At 44.2% G+C, this 23,295-nt stretch overlaps 1 protein-coding gene across 6 annotated transcripts in view; it reads right to left on the bottom strand.

Moving 5' to 3' along the window:
* FAM13A (family with sequence similarity 13 member A) overlaps positions 1-4,459 on the bottom strand; it is a 134,714-nt gene extending 130,255 nt beyond the window's left edge. For 4 of the 6 annotated variants that reach the window (XM_052776486.1, XM_052776495.1, XM_052776505.1 and 1 more), the window contains exons 1-2: positions 4,330-4,452; positions 1,429-1,618 (exon numbers count right to left, since the gene is read on the bottom strand). In XM_052776486.1, coding sequence (XP_052632446.1) covers positions 1,429-1,618; positions 4,330-4,356 — 217 coding nt within the window. In that variant the 5' untranslated portion in view covers positions 4,357-4,452. Of the gene's footprint in view, positions 1-1,428; positions 1,619-1,996; positions 2,126-4,329 lie in introns of those variants that run through there. The other 2 variants (XM_052776524.1, XM_052776480.1) reach the window with 2 other exon arrangements.
* Positions 4,460-23,295: the final 18,836 nt, after the last annotated feature.

Raw genomic sequence — 23,295 nt, 5'->3', positions numbered from 1 at the left:
TAGTCAGTTCCTCATGAACTAGAAGAGAGACTCTGAAAAGGTCTGGCTTTAAAAAGCCCTACAGTATCTATTAAAACATCTTCACAGAATAGGAGTTGTAAGACAATACGGAACAAACAGTAACCACGATTCACACAACACTCTGCCTCCTAATACTTTGAATTCATACCTGGGACTTTGTTAAAATTGCCTTCACAGTTAACTTCACCATTATTTCACAAAACAAACCTTAGGCAAGCACAGAACACCCATTTCAAGAACTTCCCATGTAAGAGGACATCTTTGAGATCTTGCTTGCACTTTTGAGAAAGAGAATGGATTGTATCTTTATTGGGGCTGGATAATCACCTTGGCATTCAGAAGCCTAGCTACTCTTGCTGCAGAGTAGAGGACTTGGCTTGTTTAGTTCATATTTGGGACACAGTTGTGCGGCATTCAGATTTTTTTATGGAATACAGAGCACAGCCCACAACTTGTAGTCAAGAGTGTTTCTCAGCTTCTGGTTTTGATTAAACCTTAAATGATGCAAAAACTTTTTCCATCCTTGCTCTTTCCTTGTTCTAGCAGACCACTTTAAGGCAAGTGGATCAAGCAAGATGCTGCTGTATAAAGGCAGGATCACGTTTTAAATTTGCACTGTGCCTTAGTCCAAACTAACTTTCAAGCCATGTTTGCATCTCTCAGCTTCCGAGGGTCTATCAAGATACAGACAAGGAATCTAAGGCTCTGCAATTGCATTATCATTACTGAGTAGCTAAAAGAAAAACCTTATGGTACAACCAGATGCAGCTTATTACAAGATGAAATTACCTCCATAAAATCTTTTCCGTTGCTTAACAACTGCCACAGAATATATCTGTGCACCAATGGTGCTCTAGATTTCTGCAAAGAGATGTATTTCAACAACAGGAACTAAAATCCTATTAAATGAAAGCAAAGAAAAGCTCAGAATTGGATACCTACTTCCTCAAGGAGATTCACAGTAACTGGAATCTATCTGAAAATCTGTAAAAACATGTATTCCTATTCAGTAATGTTCTCTGATGAGGGGCATGTGTGCACGTATCTCTATATAGATACTTATGTCTTCTCACTGTCAGAAAGTGTTGAAGACAAATGTTTTGCAACTAGAAAAAGACAGAAACCTTCACAAATGGAATACGTTCAATTTATAAACTGAACAGCTTGTTTATGAGAATGTGCTGCTTCATAACACTATAGTTTACCTTTATAAATATCCTATTAAAAAGTAAGTTCAGCATCAAGGCAGAAAAAAAAAGAAGCAAACCACATACAGTAATATTCTTTGCCTGTGGTTAGTGCCGCAACCTTATTTAGCCCCCATACCACAAAAAAAGATGGATCCCTCCCTGTGAAGAGTCTTACATAAAGAGTGCTACTAAGCAAAAGTGACTCCATTAAGCTTACCATGCTGGGTGAGGTACTCGACTATATTCCACACAACTATTGGGATGCCATTCTTGCTCAGTCCCTGCTGCTGGAGCTCCAGAAGGCTCACACCAAACACCTTTGGACAGGTCGTGTCCCTCTGCTTGTTCAGTGGAAGTGCAGCTATCTTTTTCATGTCCTCCTTCAATCTCACAGTTGATTTGCTTTGCTTAAAGGAGCAGAAGAAAAAAACTGCATTAGTCACATTTGTTGCAGAAGGCTGCATAGTCACAACGTAAGCACATCCATCAAAACTGGCTTCTATGCTCCAGAATAAGGTTTTTGTCTTACTTCCTTTTAATCCACATGAAAACCTCTGTGAAGTAGGAAAATAAAAATGAACAGAGAAAAAAACAGAAAAGTAACTAACAGGAAAAGAGTGTAAGTAGTCTGTAGTTAAGGTAAGGGAGAAAGACACACTTCTGTATGCACGCTTGTTACTGGAGTAACAATCGGGAATCACAGGAGACTGCTGTTGTAACTCATGCAGTTCACATGGGTTACAAAAGCAACTGGACAAACATGAACATGAAAAATCCCAATACACCACCATTAGTTCAGGTTGTCTCCAGGATGCCTGTCAGAGTCTGGGAGAATACTCTGGGGAAGGTTCGCTGTACCCTTCTTCCAGATGCTGTTCCCTAGGGATTCATTTTGGCCACTGTCAGGCGAGATGAATCCTTATGAAAGATTTTACATTATGTTTAGTATCTGCTAAGTCTGAAATTTAATTACCGAGGTTTTAAGGTTAGAAAGCGACTATGTAATCTAATCACACATAATAAGGGGAGTGGAAAAACCACTCCACAATAAACCCTTAATTGCATACATCCCATAGGTTCTTCCGGAGGCACAACATTCTCCCAAGTTTTGAGTTGCAGTGACGGAGAAAACATGAGAGCATAGCCAATAAAACCCAAGGGAATAACGTAATATAGGATTAATTTATAGAATCAATAATAGGCAGAAATCTGAATCAGCATACAGTATTGCACGTTTGGAAAGACAGCTCAAGGCGCAGCAGCAGTATCACTCACCACAGCTGTGATTTCCATACATACCTAAGCATTATTTCACTAATACGGACAAACACAGTACAACTCAGCAAACCTCACTCAAAAAACCCCAACCAACCAAACAAAAAAACCCTAAGTTTTTCTACTGATGAATTTCGTCATGTTTCTGACATCACACTGCACGAACCAGGGACCACTGCTACCATGGAGTTCAATCTATTTGTTTAAAAAGTCCACCGCTAGCGTGATGCTTAAAAATGAGCTTATTCCTCCTGTGTTTTATTAACAAACAGGTAGTAGAAACCTTCCACATAGAAAACATTGTACAGTAACACGAAGAAGTGCTCAGACTCTTGTCTAGGGCTTGGTGCTTGACTAGGTTAAGACAGATTTTAGCAAGGCATACACCTTTTATTTTAAACAAACCCTTGAAATCTCTTCATTTGTGAGACAGTATTTTTACTGCAGTCTGTAAGCAACATGAACACCTACATCGGACATGACTGTCCTTCTTCAGATATAAAATGATCTGGCAGTTTACTTCACTCACTTTCTGTGTTTTTCCCATTAAACACAACTATTGGGAACACGTGTGTGTTCTATAGTCCCAGGTCCTATGCAACACTGATCTTTACAAAAGATGTTGCTTGTATAAATGTCATAAATATGTTTATTATTTGTGAAACAGAATTGCAATATATAAATAAACCCAGCATTACTGTGACCACCTTATAAGTATATACGATAAACTGTACATGCATCAGTGTTTGAATGACAATTTAACTGACTTATTAAAATACCCCATCTCTTTTAAAAAGAGATGTTCCCATTCAGGATTAAATGAATAATATATGACTTTCACTCCAGGCAGACACATGCCAAGGCAAAAATCACGTAGCCTGGGTTAAAATTCAGAAGATAGCAAAAATCCTTTCAGCAGTTTCTGAGCAGCTGTGATGCTCAGAGAGAGCTCTTCCAACTAAGGCCTCCAATTAGCTTCACAATCTTGCTCAATTACAGGTTTCCAGCCTGTTTCCATTTCAGCATTCAAAAACCTGAGTCACAGAGCTGGATTTACTTGGGGAAACTTGCGATTTAAATTTGCAAGAGAACCAAGAGACATTTCCCATGCCCACAGGAACAGCAGAGGAAATTTTTCAGATTGTTTCAGGATCTGGAGAGGAAGCACTAACTAGGAACAAAAAATTACGCATAATTATCCAAAATATTCATCTACCCCAAATCAAAATGAAATCGCCCACTCAAAACAGCTCTGAAACACAGAGTTCAATGTTGTATGATCTTATAGATGGAAGATCTGACTTTACACAGGGAAAATTTGTCCAAATATTAATGCAACTGTTACTGATCTCCATGTTACTGATCACCAACACTGGAAAAGGCAACTTAATCATCTCTGCACGACACCGCGTGAAGTGCCGCCCAGACAACATGCCTGGAGTTGAGAAAAGCTATTTATATGCCACAGGGACGCACTTTTTCAGCTCATCCAACAACCTCAACACAGGGAATGATACAGTGCAGTTGCTCGCTGGCTTAAAAAAAATTAAAAAAGAAAAAAAAGAAAAAAGCCTGGAATCGCCTTTATTAATCTTCGCCTTTCCCAAAGGAGCGGCAGCTGCCGAGAGGGGAGAAGGAGAGAGAGCACTCGGGACGGGGAAAAGGCACCGGGCGCAGGCCGTCCCCTCTTCCCCCCCGCCCCGCAAGGGACCCCGGCGGAGGGCGGGAGGGAGGCGGCAGCCACCCCCCCCCCCCGCGGCCCGGCCGCGCTCCGCAGCCGCTCCCCCGGCAGCGCCGCCCCCGTCCACCGGCCTCCCGGCCCGACTGCCCAGCCCCTACTCACGCGTATGGCCAGCGCGCCGGCCCCCATGCCGACCGGCGGCCGGGCCGGCTCCCGCAGCCCGCCCTGGGCGCCCGCCTTCGCTGGGCCCGGCGGCCCCCTCAAGGCGGGAGGCCCGGCCCCAGGGTGCCGCCCGCCCGCCCTGCCGGCCCGCCCCCGCGGCCTGCGGCGGGAGCGGGGCCTGCCCCCCGCCCCTTCCCGCGGGAGCCGCCGGGAGGGCTCGGCGAAGAGGGCTCTCCTTCACGAAGGCTCCCCGTGTGATGGCGGACGAGGGGCAGGCCCCGCGGCTGCGCCGGGCGACCCCCCCCCCCCCCCCATGACCGCGACCCCAGGCCAGGCAGACGGCGGCTGCCGCTTGGCGCCGAGCGGGAGGAGGAGACGCTCCGCCTGTGTGAGAGCCTGGGCTCGGTCAGAACCGGGCCGCCGCTGACACTGTCACCACAAAACCCGCTTCCAGCCGCGTCACGTTAGCGGGGCTGTGGTGAAAATCGCGAGCGTCTCCTGCCCTCGCACGCTTAAAGGTTAACCCAGAGCCGGCCAGCGTCGTGTGGAGTCAAGTCGGCGAGGCAACAACAAACCCCCGTGCCAAGGAAGCCTCCCTCCGACGGCAGAGCCAGGCGTGCCAGGGCCCAGCAGAGCACAACGCAGTGCAATACTGGGCCTGAATTTAGAAAGTGTGAAGCGGTGTAAACATGCTCCCCCTGTGATCTTCCATCGAGGGTATGTTGGTGAAATAAGAGAAAGGTTAAAGTGAAAAGGGGAGGGGGAGGACACCCCACACAGCTAGCAACTGCTCGCAGTCACGTCATGGCAGCGGCGGGAAGAGGAATTCTTTCCCCCGGCACCCTGCTCCTGGACACCACAGGCTGGAAGCAGTGTTTTTCCTAGAGATTTAAAGCACGTTTCAAAACAGAACTGTGGAGTTGCGGTGTTTCAAGTGTTTGACCCTTTTTTGTGGAAGAAAAGCGCGTACACACATGTTTATTTCTGTATCTGCTCAGATGCAAGCATTGCTCAGCAGGGCCTTGGCATTTGAGTAGGAGCGAAGGTCTTTGGAAGTGCCTCTCAGAAATACCTGCCTCTGGTACAGGGACAAAAGAAAGTCTGTCCAAGTAGAGAAAAAGGGAGGAAGAAGACCTTTTTATCGAGCTCTCCATCAGAGGGAAAATGTTACCTGCTGATTCAAGTTTTCATTCACAATTCATTTTTTATTAAGTACTGCAGTCAAAATCTCCTTCATACTCAGTTTCTGTTTCCTCTCTAAGCCAGTCTAACTGACCTCAGATGACTACTTGCCCAGTTTGCGAGTTTACAACTGAAAGTTAGACTATGGCATTAGTGTTTCCTTTTAAGTCCACTATGGGACTCTCAAAGTGAGCTGATGTAACATCCTCCTCCTCCTCTATCTCCCTCTTTACTGTAAGCCTCTAACATGCTTTGCACATAAATCACACACAGCTCTCTTCTTAGTCCTAATTGCAGCTTCGCAGTAAAACCCAATGGCATGCTTCAAACTGTAATCTGGAGAGTGAACGATGAGAAACTGCAACTCCCTGGAGACTATGTGGGTGAAGAGTTCAGACATGACCCCACAGTGAACAGTAGCTACGGCATTAAGGCTTTTATAAATGTATGTTGAGAGGCAGCAGGTACATTCTCATTCTATAAAAAGCAACACCAGAAGACAAGCGCTAGCGGGAGCAGCCCCAAACCCAGTATTCTGGCTGGAGTACAGTATTTTTCCACCACAGCACATCAGAGCCGGGAAGGTCACACTTCCGTTAAGTCACTGGAGCACCTGGGGCTGTGACATGCTGGTAACTTTTCTCTGGGTTATTATAGACACTTCCCGTACTTGCCTGAAGTCTTGAGAGAGCTGAAGGCCAGCAGACTCATCTCCTGTGTGGCAGAAGAATGGAAACCGGACTGAAACTTCCTCAGTGCCTTTGTCCCCACCTAACTTTTCCTCATCAGCACCCCACAGGGCCAGCTTCTCCTGTGCAGGGCAGAATAAGATTTACCTGAACTTTTCCTTAACCCCAGCCTAGAAGTAAGTGGATTCCTTCCTGCACCTTCCACCCTTCCCACAGAGACATGTTTCTATATATCCTGATCTTCCTCCTCTCCCTTCACTGAACCACCGCCCTTCAGGATGACTGTTCAAAAGAAAGGTGTGATGAATGGGGAACACCAGTAGGTACTTCTGGCACCACAGAATTCAGCCAAGATGTGCTGTAGTATTTGACTGTAGGTTGCACCCTACTCAGGAAACCTTCACTGTTTTCCTGTAAGCAATTCAGAAAAACCCTTAGAAAACAAAAAAATCAGAAGCAGTCATGCCTGTCACAGAGAAACAAAAAATTCCCAAAACCCAGCAACAAAAAAGCACACATCTGTATGAGATCCTCATTATGCCATTTCATGTTCTCTGGCTAAGGTGTTGCATCAAACCACTGTCTCTTCCCTTTTCTACTCCTGAGGAATTTTATGCTGCATGGGCAGTACAACTGCAGGATGAACATTTGTGCAACTTGTCATAAATATGTCTAGAGCCATGAGAGCTCAAATCAGAGCAAACGCATTGTGAAAGACTGATAAAAAGTCTATGAGACCCACAAGTTGAGTATCACTAGCTTTTATGACATACCACGCCTGCCTACCTTTGGTCACACAGTTGTTTCTTATAGTTCTCAGCTACCCAGTTACGATCTGTGTGCAAGAAGTGCCTGATGGCTTTTTAACATGCCTTTCTTTCAAGGGGGGCCAACTGAATATATTCTCTGGCTGAGATACACACCTCCATCATCTACTCTCTAATGCCACGTAACAGCTAATAAAATCATGCAATGAATCAAGAAAGGAAAAAAAAAATTTTTTTTCCCTTCTGCTTGTTTACAAATAAGGCATTTAACGTCAGATGTTGAAACAACATTCCCAGAGGGAAAGAACAGCTGGGGTAGTGTTAGAAGTTCAAAGGAACTTCCTGACTCCACTTCTGTGAATAATCCCATTATCTCTGCTATGCAATTATGTTGCTTTAACCTGACTATTATTCATCATTTCCACTGTGACATCAGAATTCAGCACTCATTTCACAACAGCCCGCATAAAAGCAGGCTGCTGTGAAAGAAATGTCTACTGCCAGCTCTGGCATCCTTGAACATTACTCTGTTCTCTCCTGGCTAGCCCTAATAGCCAGCCGCAGGACACTTGCCGTGACCTTCCAGGGCACTCATGAGAAGGCCAGTCCAACTAAATATGGGGCATAGTCCGGTGTCCAGCATGGTGTAAGACCTGGCAGCTGCAGGTGAGAGGAGACAGATGAAGAAATCAAGAAGCATGCAATAGCAGCTGGAAATTGCCAGACCTACGCATCTGGCTGATAGGTTTCTCTAGCATTATGTAACTAACCGGAACTTCTCATCCAAAAAGCAATAACAAGACACCTATTCTTTAAAAAAAAAAAAAAAGCATGCAATAAAAAGCATGTGATTCACTTTGATCAAGACATCTGTGTGAAGTATTGAAGTATTACTGAACTGCTTTGGCTCAGTAAAATACAACTATAGGGGTAAGGAAAAAAGGAAAAACAAAGAGCTATCAAATAGCTGAGTACAAAATTAATGTATACTTAAGCAGTGGGGTTATCAGCCTACTGAATCAATGAGATGAAGACAGTCATACTAATTACAAAATTATTTAAAATAATACCAAGCTTCTTCAGGCTTACCTAATTACAAAGTTAAACATGTCCATGCAAAACTGTTTGACATTTGAGGATTTGGTGATCTAAGTAATTTCGCTGTGCAGAGAAATGGTACCATCGCAGGACTGTGTGATAATTTAGGTTATGATCCAGGCAAAGCTGGATTTTTAAAACAGCAATGGAGTACCAGGAACAGGAGTGCTGCTGCTTGTAGCACAACACAGAAATGTCACCCCCCTCCCCAAACCAATACTACATTACAGCACTTAACTTTTGCCCAGGCAAATCGCTGTGCCTGCATGAAGTCATACTAAAAATCAGGGTAGTTGTTAAACGTATGTGGGAGACTAAAAGCACAAAGAGTGTTACACAATTTCTGCCTAAATGCAGTGCAGGCTGCCCTGCAGCCAAACCGCTCCTGAGGATTTTACTCCTCAGTAACATAGCCTACACCTGCGTTACAAAGAAAGATGCACAGAGGCTGGCGATGGTGCCAGCACTTGGGCTCAGCCTGCCAGCGGTCAGGGCTAGCAGCAGGGCCCTGCATCCCACTCCCCCAGGTGCCCACAGGACACAAAATAAATATAAATAAATAAACAAACTAACTTTTCCAAGCAGGCAGGCAAAATGCTGCTTTCTCCCCCACTGGCTCCAATTTGATCAGCTTTCTGCATATCTTTGCTTGTTAATGATAGTGCCTGCCCTTCAGGAACACTAGACCAAAATACACTGGGTTTCAGAGTCAGAAGGATGACTTTCCCCAGGATGTTGTTCTTGTAAACAGATTAAAGGTCTTAAATATCTAAAACTAATGTAAATGGGTTTTTTTTGTTTGCTTGCTTGCTTTCGTGAACAAATACATGGCTACCTTGCACTTCTGCATGAAAACCAGAAAGTGAAGGGGACTAGCTTGCTTTCATTTCATTGTGTTGTCCAAATGGAGAAATACCAAAAGCCACCAGCACATGGAGGACAGAAGATTAAAACCAGCGTTTTTGAGAGCTCTTTCACTGACAGATGGGGCAGGGCTTTGTTGCGTGGCTCTTTTCCAATGTAAACCCTACAGAAATGGCAGGATAATTTTGAATGTCTTCACATCACCTTTGCCCTTCAAGGCAGGGGAGGATGTAGGGAGAAGGAGAAATCTGATATGAAAGTTATGATTGTAACATAAAAAAACCAAATTCTTGTTCTTGCAACACAATTTACAGTTTAATCAAGCCTGAATAATGTTGTTCTGCTGCCAACATTATCTTGTTATCTATGACATGCTACTTTATTTATACAAAATTTCCTTCAGAAAAAGTCAACATTTGTTGGAGTCACTCATTACTACATGCGGCTTCTCTGAACGTAGAATATTCTGAACGATGAGTACTTCATTGTATAAACAGTAAAAGAAAGCACAGAAATAATCAGTGGTGATAAATAGGAAAATAATTTATAAATAAATTATTTTTTATTGTAGGTAAACAATGAAGCATGTCCAGTACCTACATTTTGATGTAGTATTTTTGGGGGGTATGTGTGGGAGGGGTTTTTTAAGGTTTATGGCTTCTGGTACTTGAAGTTTCATTTTCTTCCTCTTGTCTCCTCTCCTTCTTTGCTTTCCTTCCCCCCAGATAACTGTAAACACAAATTTCATCAAAGTGCTGCAGTGTTTGATCTCTGTAGAGTTCCCACTTCCTGGAGCAGACCTGTGAGAGTGATCAGAGCTATTCACAAAGATATCAGTGGTCCCAAACTGGTGATGAAAGGATGTATCACCTCATAACATGGATGATGCAAGATGGGATTTTGGGTGCTCAAGTCCCTTTCAACCCCCTGTATCTATGCAAGACCTAAGAAAATGCTGGCTAAATGAATGGCTGAGTATGATAAACACTTGCCCTTAGCTCAGAAGAAATGGGAGGCTTCATTACAGCAACATAAAGAAAACATGTATGTGACATTTTCTACCAAAACCTTCTAGGGGCTGCCCGTTACTATGCTATGAAATGTAGCCTGTTACTCATTTCAGCCAAGCTGCCAACCACTGCCAGCTAAACATCACATCTGCAGGGCAAGGGCCTGCCCCAGCCACATTTTAGCCTGGATTTCTTCCCTTGGCCACTTGGGATGGAACACTTGTGGGTACTTGATGACTCTTGAAGTTGGAAACAGAAAATAAAGCAGCTTATGTAAGTTTAGAACTGATTTAGCTGAATAAATCACTAGTCAGCTATTAGCTGACTAATCGTTAGCTCACTAATCTCTACTGAGTGACATAAATTCACACCGATATTTTTAGAGAGAGGTTTGCCTCTTACTATCGCTGCAATGATTTAAAATTTGACATGGAGTTGCAGGAGCTCAAATCGTTTATGGCCGACTACATCACAGAGAAGTTTTAATTTCAACAAAGATAAGAAACAGAATTGTTTCAGACCCAGGCATCCCTCAATAACAGCAAAGCAGACCACCAGCTATTATTTATGAATTAACGTATCTTGCCAGCATGCACGCTCCAAATAATAGCAACAAACCGAGGTCCCTGAGTGGGCAAGGATCGCGGACATTCATTCCTGCAAGGGAAGAAGCCTGCTCATACCTGGCCTAAACTCGTGCTTATATCCCCATCTTGTGGCAAAAGGAATGGTTGCAAGGCAGGAAAAGAGTTACACCTTGTGGGCTAGGGTAACCGCAGTTTCACAACCAGCCAACCAGCAGGGATGCATAAGGCATGTCGTCTTGGCTCGGTAAGTGATGTCATGCAGTTTCTAATCTCACACCGGGTCCCCTGCCTCCAGTTCTCCTGCCACATCAATAAGAGGGGCTCAAGGAAAACCCTGTCTTCATCAAAAGAAAAAAAATAACATACTTCTTTCTAAAATCTCAGCAAAATTGCATTCCAAAGACTTTCGGTTGGTGTAGAAAGGGTCTCCATTCCAGCACTGTGCCAACCCGTTTAGGAAACCTGCTTGCCATGCTTTAGGAACAACATCCTCTTCTCAATCCCGTCTTAGCAGGGGAGACCTGAGCTTAAGTCCATTAATTTCATAGACTGCTGGCATGTTTTGGATCAGGGCTAGAAGTAAAACAGGAGGTAAGAGGCGTGGGCTGCTGTGAAGATCAGAACAGGGAATAGGTCCATTTTTCTAGAAGGCACTTTCTTGAGAGACTAGTCCTTTGTTTGCATAGCAAAGCCTTCTTGACTGGGGCTTGCATGCGCGGACTGTGCAGACAACCTTGTTAGGAGGTTTGTATGCACACTGTTTCTCCCTTAAGCCAGTTTCTAGTTACTAGAGGTTATAGTGAGAACTGATGCTGATGATTACATAACGTTACATTTTCACAGGGCACAGTACATCAAAACCATCCAGTATTATTTTGGAGGTAGACTGCTTGGCAATTCCCGACTTTTTTCTTCTCCTTAGCTTTTAGGGAAGTATTTTCTGACCTTGGTGATATACTTTTACCAAAGTTCTTTCCCTTTATTTTTTTGCAGGTCTAATTTGTCAGACAGATCTTTAAATGTACTTATCAGTTTGGGAAGGAAAATCTTAGGGGCTACAAAACCAACCAAGAAACCAGCCGAGCATTAACAGTGGAGCCATTGGCACACCACTGCTGTGGCAGTCTCGATACACTCATTGACTGTGGGTGTCTCACTTCGAGCATACACATTTAAATACCCCCACTGCACAGATTGTTTCACCTCTGAGAAAGCCATATTTCAGGGTGGTTAGTACTTAAGCTGGGTGATATATGTGGTCACACTGACCCAGAGCAGGGAAGCGCAGCGTGTTGTGTCCCAAACGTTATAGAGAGCTGTGTGTTTTATCCAACATCAGCTGCTGGGACGTTCTATAAAGAACTCAGAAGCAAAGGAAACAGTTAAAATACGGAGGCATGGGAAGGTCAGAGCGCCAAAAAATTTAACAAGCCTACAGCAGAATAATAATACTTCATTGGAAACCCTGTGAGAATAGTGATGAGCTTTACAAACAGATAAGCAATGTTTCTCCCCTCTTTCTCTCCCCACCTCAGCCCCCACCTCAGGTTGTGAGTCAACTTTAGCAATTAAACTGCTAAAGATCAACAGCTCTACAAGGAGAGAGAATGGCATTGCTACCCTATCCCATAGTGAGCTCTATGGTCCTAAAAATGATGCTTGGTGAAACCTGCACACACTTTTAAAACCAGGCAGGTCCAGGCAGCAGCTGGCAGGACTGCAGCATGCTTAAAGACATGTAGGATCCCCATGGGACAAGATCAGTGTGGGAGCCTGTGCTGCTGTTGAGACACACATCTGAGGATATTAGCAGGATGTCTACCCTATTCCAAAGTCTTCAAAAATTTCAGCCTGTATTTTCTGACCTAGAAAACCAGCATAACCCAGCCACTGTGTCTGGCTACACCTCCATGCCCAGTGCAGGCCAGGAGCCCTGGTTTAGAGGGATCAAGACCCCACTAGAATTCAGCTGTGAACTGGGCAATATTGTGTGAGCTTAGCTAACACATGGTAAGGAGGCAACCTTAGCCAGAAGCGAAGATTTAGACTTAAATTAACTGAAAAGAGAACCCAAGCTCTTGAATCTGGGCTGAACTTTCTGAAAAGTTTGCAACACAGCCCAATGTTTGTGGGCTGCTGCTATTTCAGGAGTGCCAGTCACTCCAGGCAACTGTCAGAAAGCAGGGAAGAGTTTCCAGGATTCCCCAGGGAGATGAACAGTGGAAAGGAAGAAAAAATGGGAGGGCAATAAATGTGGCTTTTGCTATCATATTTTGGTAAGGGAAATATCGCCAATATTTCATATTAAAAATGTTCATCTTCCAGTGATGAGCTACATGCAGGAGACCAGGTTAATTTTTTGCCTGGAAATTTCATTTGTTATGTGTGTGAGCTTAACCTCACAGCCCTTTCTCAGGCAAAGCTGGCAGCTATGTCCCCACTGCTGCCTGCCCAGGAGATGGCTGGCAATGAAAGCAATACAAGGCAGCAGGGCTAGCTGCGCACAACACTCAGGATTTTCTGTTCTTCAGTAACTTTCTGTTTTTCATTGCCTCTCTGCACTACAGATGTAAAAGCCCAGGCTCTCCCTTCAAAGCAGCTACTCCCCAGCATCGCTGGAGACTTCCCTGATTTTGCTGATGCAACTAACACTCAGAACCCCCTCAAAATCTGCCAAAACTATTCAGTTTGTCTGCTGAGGATTTTGCAATGAGGGAAACATAGCCACAAAACACGGACCTTTGCCCTGACTGTTGCAAGTGAACTTGGTGGCCTCAAAGATGAGGCACCAGCTGGCAAATTATGATCAGAGTAATTCACCCCCTTTGAAGTGTAACTGGGGGAAAATAGTACTGGCACATGTCTCCCAACTCAAAATATTGTGAACTCTTACCCAGACTGGACTGTGGCTATGAGTTTCTATTAGTTTGTCAGAAAACTTTGTTCTTACTGGCTTTGAACATTGCAAAAGGTGTGTTATGAGCAGATGTTGCCTCACAAGAGGCTGTGAATCATAGAGCCAAGCCAAAGAGGCAACAGAAATTACATGTCCCTTACTGCAAGGTGAAGTAAAGCATGATCAATAGGAGAGAAATGTGTGGGCTGGGCCTAAATAAAACTTGTACACATTTGGTGTTTTTTGCTGTTGTCTTGAAAATAAAAGTCTATGTAAATAACAAAAAAGTCTCTGAGTACCAGCCTGCAGAGAGACACATTTGATACTGCTAAAGAATCCTCCCCTGTTAATTTGTATGAGCAGAGAAGCCCACAAGCCAGGATTTGGGCACTGGAGATGAAAACCACTCAGGAGGGAATTTGCACTTAGTCTCCATGGTGCAAACATGTAACACTTGCATTAAATCTAACCTTGCTTTAGGAATCTCTGGTCTGTCAGGAGTTTGTCGTTGCCCACAAGGAAAGCAAAAGCCAACCTTCATGGTAAAGCTCTGAGGCCTTATTGTGGCTATCCAGCTGCTCCACAGAGGATAAGGAGGAAGATCTTGTGTTGGCTGTCGTTGCCCTATGAGTTGCTTTTAGTTATATTTTTAATTTATCAGGCATTTACCAAGTGTGTAAAATAAGCACTTTGAGAATGAATGGCATTTGACAAGTTGATTTACTGTAAAAGTCAACATCCCAGCTGAACTCCTCTAAATGGCCTTCAAAATGCAACTGTAACAAAGACATTGATTACCTGTTCTGGCTGAAGATTGTGCATCCTGGAGCCAAGCAAAACTTAGAGTCACACCAGAGGCAAGTTTTGCAAATCTGATTTTGTCCAGGTTTTACAGACTTCTTTACTGGGCTTGTTCACTGCCCTGAAAGCTAGTACCAAGGAGAGATCTGGAGCTCAGCAGAGGTGGTCAGGGAAAGAGTTTTCTTCAGAAGAAAATGTTGATTTTTTTTTTTTTTGTAAAATGTTATCACATGCCATTTTGGCTGAAAATCATTTATTTCAGCTCTGAAATTCCCCCACCACATCTCATTAATATTCTGACCAGTTGACTCTTGCTCCTACCCTTTGCTTTAGCTGGAAGTCTAAGACCTGCTTTGGCTGCAGTATGATAACGAACCCTGGTGAATATCCTAGGATCTGTGATGTGATGTCTGTCCAACTGAATCAAAGAAATATCAATTCCGCTGTTTGAGACACAGGCATAAGCTCATCTGCAGTGCTGTGTTCAGTCCTGCTCCATGAGAGATTAATTTAAATGAAGACAAGTGCAGAAAAGAACTAGTAGGATGAAATAGAGAGGAGAAAATTCAGTTTGATGTTGCAAAATAAGGACTGAAAACAAATATGATTGCTTACTGCCACAACATAGTAGAGGTAAACACCAGAGAGAGGAGAGAGCTATAATGCATGGAACAACATTAGCAAAAAGGCAAACTGACACACATGGCTAGTGAATAATTTTAGGGTGGAAATAATAAAAATATTGAAAAGCTAGCAAAGTTCTGGAGTAGCTTTTTGGATGGAGGAGTAAAGGCAAGAAACCTAACTAGTCTGAAGATGGATTATGCGATGGGTGTGCTGTTGCAGCAGGAAGCAGCCCTGGGCACCCAGCAGATTTTTTTCCTGTCCGTGGTCCAAGGGGAGGCTCAGTAGGGAAAGACACATGACATGGCAACCCCAGGTCAGAGTCTTACAGGAACTGAGTTTCCAAACTGAAGTTTTTTTGATTTTTGGACTTTCCCTTTTTCAGCAAAAGAAGGCTTATCCATGGGAAGCAGACGCGTTCCACAAACATGCTCATTTAGCCAAGAAGCTGTTTTCCACTGAAAAATAGTTCATCTGGAAATTCTCAAGAAGCCCGAGTGCTAACATCTGCTTGGACTGTAAACCCCTTGGGGACTGGCCTCGTCTCCTTGTTTCTTCAGTGCCAAAAACCTTTGGCAAGACAGACAATAAAGGATGACCAGGTGAGGGAAGCAGAGGGCCCGTCCAACTTCTGCCAGCTTGCCTTTCCATGGGCTGTCTGCAAGAGGAGAGGGCAGCGAGTGACCCGACACACTTGGACAGCGGCCAGGCTGGAGCAGGGAGTTCTGCAATTATGTAAACCATATGATGAACCTGACCGTAGAAAACTCAAACACCACTTTGCAGTGGAATAAAGCTGAATGAAAGGGTAAAATAATAACAATAAATTATTGTTTTCAATAAATCAGCCAAGGGTTGTGTGGGACAAAACAAGAGGCATTTCAGGAACCCAAGCTACAGTAAAAAGCATGTAATTATGTGAAAAGTAATTCTATTCCAAAAGAAGAAAAAAATGGGATTGAAGAGCCTGTTTTTCAATGATTCCATTACGAAATAGTTCTGTTTAAGAAGAAATGAAGTTTTATCCACTGCAGCAGAACCTTTCTCTCCTACTTGCCTGCTCACTCATCCTGTGAGTCACACAGAACTCTGTATGTCTTATGCATCTGGAATAACAAAGTTTCTTCCTGGAGAAGATACATCCTCTGACAGGTCTTCCACATTTTTGCCACCTACAAGTGTCTTGGGAAATGTAGTTCAACAAGCTTGAGTTAGCACAGAATTCAGCTCAGCTCTTTCACGCAGCATTTAAAAAGCTTGATTATCAGCAAGACGTGCAAGGCGTGCTCAGCCACAGATTTCAGATTCATTTCGTGATCCCATACTGCCCACAGCTCAGGAATTGTTCCGAGTAGGATCCATAATTTTGGGTTGCACCCCAGCTTCTTTGCACTGTCAGCTAGTCAATAAAAGCTTGCCTGTGTGCATATACACACACACAGTGTGCTTCCTGCTGCAGAAAGAAAGGGGATTCTCTATGCCTGGGAATTTCTGTGGGAAGCAGTGGAGACAGCAGCTCTTCTCCAGTGCATCCCCGCTTGTCAGAGCCTGGCCGAACAAAAAAGGACGTGCGCAGATTTGACTCAGACATGATTGATTGCTCTGATTTACCCTTGTGTTTTTTTTCCCACAGCCTTCTCTTCCTGCTGTAGCTGCCAACTGATTTAGTGTCTGTGCTGGCTCAGAGAGGCTGTAAGGTCATTTTTACTGTATCTCTCCCACACAGTGCCTAATGATTTGGAGTCGCAGCACCCTTGCCTATAAAAGGGAACATAAAGCAGTGGGGATTGCTGCCACTTGCTGTGCCTGTCCTCAGCAGAGACAGGAAAGTCTCCATGCACAAATAATTCTGTTTATGTTTCACAGCCCATAGGGGTATTGAGGGTCATGCAGGCACCAGACAAGGTCAATGGAAACAGTATAGCTTGGATGTGGATGAAACAATTGTCACCTTAGGGCACCACAATTATAAAGCCCACTTTCATTGAATAGTTGTATTCACCATGACAGGAAAGGAGCACAATTCCCATTTCACAGTGAAGGTATAGAAGGATCCTGCAGTGTCCTTCTACCAAGACCTCCATATGCTTCATTTGCAACTCAGGGGGAAACTAGTAGGAAGAGAATATGCCCTGTGAACACCTAAAGCAATGGCCACCCATGGCTCTGGCTCCCCAGAGGGCAACTACTGCTGCCCATCACCAACCCAGCACACCACGAAACTGAGCAGAGACAGGAACACAAATGTCCTTCTGACATTTCAACTCAGCACTCTGAGTTAGCAAGGGGTACCCATTGCTGGTGGTATTAGACCAATTTTCAAAGACAGTGGTGGAATTGCAGAGGGGTTTAGACTCTCCAAAGAATTCTGTTCCAGAAGTATGAATTCAAGTACCCTATAGGTGCATATAACACAACAGCACTAGCACTGTGAATGCTAAACCAACACTAAAAAGCCAACATGGCATACAGAGGTACATGATACCCAGCACAGGGATGCAGCGTTGACATGCACTACTTGCTGAAGGAGCTCACTGCACACTCACCTCCTTGGGATCTGTCTTGATGAGTCCCCTTAGAGCAAGATAAGGATTCAGAAGAGGACGAAGCAGAAACAAGGTCATTTTCATGGGTCTCTGTAGGTCATTGTCTGCTGTGAATACTTGCTAATAATTGTTTTCATGCTGGATTACAGCACATGATGGCACATGTCCTCATCTATCCAACCTCATGGGTTTGCCCAACCTACTCTCTATTCTCTCCCTACCCAAGCAACTTCTTCCCTTTCCACTATTCAGAGGGGGGTGGAAAAAAAGATCCCTCCTCACTATCAGCACAGCGAGTCTCAGAGAAAACTTACAGCTCATTGCCAATGGGCTGAAGACATTTTCACCCATCCAGGAGTACAAAGAAAGGGCCTGGAGTTTGCCTTGCGGCAACCAGGCTGATTTTTGCTGTCAATTGCTTTTTACAGAAGTTGGCAATGGACAGAAACATGCACCCATCAGGGCACTGAAAGCAAACCCTCTCCTGAGGAGAGAGGGGCACCAGGGCTCTGCCTGCCAGCTCAGGGCCACAGGGGGGAAATCCCCTTTTTCAAGCCACCCCGATTCATGGGAAGCCAAATTAATGGCATGAAGGCTAACAGGTCCCAGAAGAATTCCAATTAGATGCATTTGTGATTAATGACCTGGTGAGACAGCAGCAGAGGGGCTGGAGGAAGGCACTAAGCTGAAAAATATACTGTGTATGCTGATGGGGAGGAAAGGGAGGTGCAGCCTGGGGAGGCATGGGAAGTGAGGTCTTGCCAAGCCCAGGAGCTACTCAATGGTAAAATTGCATCCTATTGCCTGCAGTGAATACCCAAGTGCTTCAGCAGTGATTAGCAGTGCCAAAATACTCCACAAGCACTTGTCAATGTTTTAGCAACACGAAATCATAGGTTAGCCAATTAATTGACTAGTACAAGTAGGATTCCTGACCTTCCCATGGACTAAGGTGCTCTTTCACAGCATCACTGCTACCCCATCAGACTATTACTACAATTAAGCCAATAGAAGCATCTCCATGGAAGCATCTCAGTTTTTAAGTCAGCTTCATAATTAATATTCAGACACGGTCCTGAGTGTCTTGTAAGCCCTTTTTTTTTTTTTCTTCCCCTCCTGTTTGATATTAGCTGTGAAGCTATCTAATCTTCAAATCCAGACAGGACTGATGTGTTCAACTGTTTGTTTAGTTTTTTTTGCTTGGATTTGTTTTTTCTTTTTTAGTTTTCTGTTGAGCATATCTTTAAACCGCTGTCACTTGACTTTCTCGTGCCATAAATTTATAAAACACCCCCAAATCCTGCAGCAAAAGAACACTATTTAATCTGCATAGCCAAACACTCAGAACTGAGGAGGAGCTATAAGGAGGTCTGTCTGTACTGTACAAGCTTTAACTTGACCCCAAAGGCAGATGCACCATTATACAGCTTTTAATGACATGATCACACAATATTTTTCTCCAGAGAACCCCATGGTAATTCGCCACAAGGAGTGTTTTCATTTTTGTTGCTGAGTGTCTGACCCTGAGCCTTATGCCAGGCTATCAGGCTGGCTTATTTGCTGCAGAAGATTCAGTCAGAGGAGCACGAGGGGTCAATCTCTCCGTTCATCCCATCCAAGCCCTTGACCCTAACCACAGTCACTGCTGAACCCAGTTGTTGGTTTCTGCCAGAGACTGGAGATGATTAGGAGCCCCAGAGACATTAGGTTCCTACAGCTGGCTGAGGAAGGGGAAAGAGGTATTTTTCATGCCCTCCTGCAGAGTTGGTAGGCAATTTGGCTTGCCCCTTTGCAGACACCAGAGACTGCCCCTGAAAATCCCTGTCCATATCCCAGGTGTCCTTGGCTGTGCAGTACTGGAAACAACTGCTTTTTCCCCGGTACTCATCATTCCCATGTTGATGCTGGCCACTTCTCATTATTCTTTTCCTTGCCTATGATTTTTTTTTCTCCTTTCAGTTCCCTGAGGCAGAGCAGTGGCTCTGAATGCTGGAGAGCAACTGGCAACAGCGTGAGAAATTGAATTCCTCTTAAAAAAAATTAGATTTCTAAGGGAGACATCCTGTCCTGGAACAACATAAAAAAGGCCAAACAAAGGAACAAGAAAAGTTTGTTCCTTTTGACAAGGGGGTAAATCTGGAGTGAATAATAAGGTGGTTCCTTTCCATAATCAAATCCCAGGGGTGGAGCTGGAGCATCCAGGAACCTCCATAACACTCATTTTGGAATAAAGCTCCCTCTTCACAGACTAGATAAGAGATTATGGCTCCACAGAGCCAAGAGGTCCAAAGTCTTATGGTATCCTGTGAGGGGAAAAGAAATTAAAGATTGCACCATATGCAGATCACCATTAATCTGACCTGTGCGAAGGATGGGGACCTTGTCATCCCCTGATGCTCAGGCAGCTGTTGAGACTATGTGCTGTGTTATGGTCTCCTATTTGAACATGTACGTTGTATGGTTAATAAAACCCACAATGGCTTGTATCAGCTCATGATTTTAGTTTGGGTCAGCCATATCTATGTCTCTTCATCTGTATTCTCTTTCCTGGCTTAGTCTCATAACGAAGGTTCGTGAACATCCACAGCTTCTATCTTGGGGAGGTGAGAAAGGAAATCATGTTGAGATGGCCTTGCAGAGAGGCAGATACAGTGAGTTGGTGGTGAGGATGCAAAGGTGATGCTGGCTCCCAAATGGGCTTAAAGACTGACAAAGGCAAGCGGAGGAGACTAGGCAAAGTGCTGGGAGAAATAATATTCCTGGTATTTGTTACCAATTCAGATGGGATGCATTGGTGACGCACATCTGAAAAGAGGGCCCCAATAGCTTGAAAACAGTTCTGCAAAGCACTGACAGAGGTTTGCCATACCAGCTTCCAGCAGATTGCCTGCATTGTGAACACAGGTGGATACAGTGGCTCTCCAGCACCACTGCTGCCAGGAGGTGAGGAGAACAGCCTTTTTAGACACCCTTTTCTCATTTCACTACTCATCTCTGCTGTTATAATGCAGAACTTGTGTCCTGCTATCCTGAAGGCAGTAGATGGTGCTATTGATAGCACTATTAATGCATATGTTAATCAAGTAAAAGTATACCTAGATGAACAATATTAAATGCTTATGTTTTCTTCATATTCCTCATCTCAGGGAACCTCAGGGTACTTGCAAAAATTGAAAACCTGCATTTTTGTGTCAGCTCATGTTTGACCTCAGTGTAGCTGCTCTTCTATGTGTCCCCACAGACCTGCTCCAGGGAGAGGACAGAAGACAGCAGACTGATGCTAAGTAGCAACAAGCCTTGTTACACCAAGTCTCACTGAGACTTCAAAGATAATTTCAGGAAGAGGGATGCAAAGAGAGAGGTCGAAATCTGTCAGGGCTAATCTAAGTCAAACTAATCTCTCCATTTTACAATAGAGCCCTTAACAACTTGAGGTCAGGCTGTCATCTCTATAATCTCTTGGGAAGAGCTGTTCTCAAAAGCCAGCACTGATTACCCTGTTGGCACGTGGTAGCCGCTCTGCTGCTTTTCAGAATAGGGACTTGTGATCTTGGTCCCATTACAATAATTGACTTATTACTCTCAAAGTAGCAGATTATGCAAAAGCTGTGGTTCCCAGTGGGGCAGAGACTGTGCAAAGACACAGCTCTTGCTGGAAACAATTTACAAAGGCAACTCCTCCACTCTGAGAAGTGAAATTATGTCAGCAGTATCACAAAGTTGAAAACACTCATTTCTGACTTCCAGATCAGTCATATTTACAAGAACCAGCTAAACTCCTTTTCTACCCTGTACAAAGATGCCATTAAAATCAAGAACAGTGTGCCCCAGCAGAGAGGCTAATGAAGGAATGGGCCAAGATACACAAACAGAGAAGAGTCCCCAAGGATGCTGGACTGGCACACTCAGCAAGACACTCAGCAGTATGCTTTATGTTACCGGGCTTAAAGGAAAACATCTGAGACCCCATAAAACCAAGACTTGAATTTCTGTAGCTTAAAGTGTCAGTGCACATAGGAAAGGCAACTCCTTATCTGAGGAAAGGAGGTGCTCAGGGCCGAGATGAGTTTAATTTTTTCTGCATATCTTAAGTCTTCTGTGTTTTAGATCAGTGTTTCAGGCTTTATACAGCCCCTTTCAAAATGCATCCAAACACATCTAGCTTTGCAAAATGTATACCACACATGAGAACATCAGTCCGGTCCAGCTCCTAGACCTCTTTAAAATCACCGCTTTTAGCTGTTCTCTTATTTTCTACCATTTTCCTTTGCTAGCAGCAATTCTTTAAATTGGTCTTTGAATGTGTACAATTTTGTACTCTGTAGATGTCTCAGACAAGATTTAAATAGCAGCAGATTGTGTTTCAAGCATTTCACATTGACAGAAATTAAAGGCCTATTTCCCAAAGCTTTTAAATACGTTCTTAACTTTGGGGACATGAGTAATGCTATTGACAGCAAAGGAATAATTCATGTGCTTTGCTGTACTGCTGCCCAACAGCTGTACAGACAATACAAATTGCTTGGGTGACATTCATGGGGTTACTCTACATGTTTTCTTAAAAATAAGCCTACAGGAGGGATATCACTTGGGAACATGTTTTAGCAAGGGGTAGGGGACCTGATGATAAAGGACACAGAAAAGACTGAGGTATGCAAAGTCGTCTTTGTCTCAGTCTTTACCGGTAAGACTGTCCTTAAGAAATCTGAGGCTCTTGAGATGAGTGGGAAACTCTGGAGCAAGGAAGACTTATTGTTGGTGGAAGAGGATCAGGTAAGGAACATTTAAACAAATTGGACATACATTAAGTCCATGGGCTCTGATGGGATGCACCCACAAGTACTGAGGGAGCTAGCAGGTAGGATTGTGGGGCCACTCTTGCTAATGTTTGGAAGGTTGTGGTCCTCAGGGGAGGTTCCCAAGGATGGGAGGAAAGGAAATGTCACTTCTATCTTCAAGAAGGGCAGGAAAGAAGATCTGGGAAAGTACAAGCTGGTCTCCCTCACTTTGACCACTGGGAAGGTGATGGAGGAAATAAACCTGGAAATCATTCCTAAACACAAGAAGGACAAGATGAAGGAGTAGTCAGCATGGATTTATGAAGGGACAAGCATGCCTGACCAGCCTGATAATGATGAGATGACTGGCTTGGTAGGTGAGGGGAGAGCAGTGGTTGCTGTTTATTTGTTGAGTAGGCTTTAGTAGGCTTTCAATTCTGTTTCCCATAACATCCTCATAGACAAGGTGATGAAGTATGGGTTACATAAACAGACAGTTGATTGCAAACTATCTGAACTGCCAGACTCAGAGAGTTGTTATCATGAAGTCCAGTTGTGGCATGAAGCCCAGCTGGAAGCCAGTCACTAGCAGTGTACCGTAGGAGACGATACTGAGGTCAATACTGTTGAACATCTTCATTAATGACCTGGATGGTGGGGCAGAGTCTACCACCAGCAAGTTTGCAGATGACACAAAACTGGGAGGAGTGGCTGATAACCAGAGAGTCACGCTGCCATCCAGAGGGACCTGGACAGGCTGGAGAAATGGGCTGACAGGAGCCTCATGCAGTTCAACAAGGGGAAGCACAAACTCCTGCACCTGCAGAGGAACAAGCCCATGCACAAGTACCTGCTGGGGGCCAAGTGGTTGTAAAGCAGATTTACAGCAAATGACCTGGGGATCCTGGTGGATACCAAGTTGACCATAAGTCAGCAATGTGCCCTTGCAACAAGTAAGACCATCAGCTTCTTCGGGGGCATTAGGAACATTGCCAGCAGGTCAAAGGAAGTGATCCTTCCTCCAGCACTGGTGAGACACAAATGGAGTGCTGGGTCCAGTCCTGGGGTCCCCATACAAGGGAGATATGGATTTACTGGAGTGCAGAGAATGGGTCACAAGATGA

Source organism: Harpia harpyja, chromosome 2 (assembly GCF_026419915.1).
Source record: "Harpia harpyja isolate bHarHar1 chromosome 2, bHarHar1 primary haplotype, whole genome shotgun sequence".
Taxonomy (NCBI): Eukaryota; Metazoa; Chordata; class Aves; order Accipitriformes; family Accipitridae; genus Harpia; species Harpia harpyja.
The sequence above is the reverse complement of the archived record's forward strand: the minus strand, read 5'-3'. Positions and strand labels throughout refer to the sequence as shown.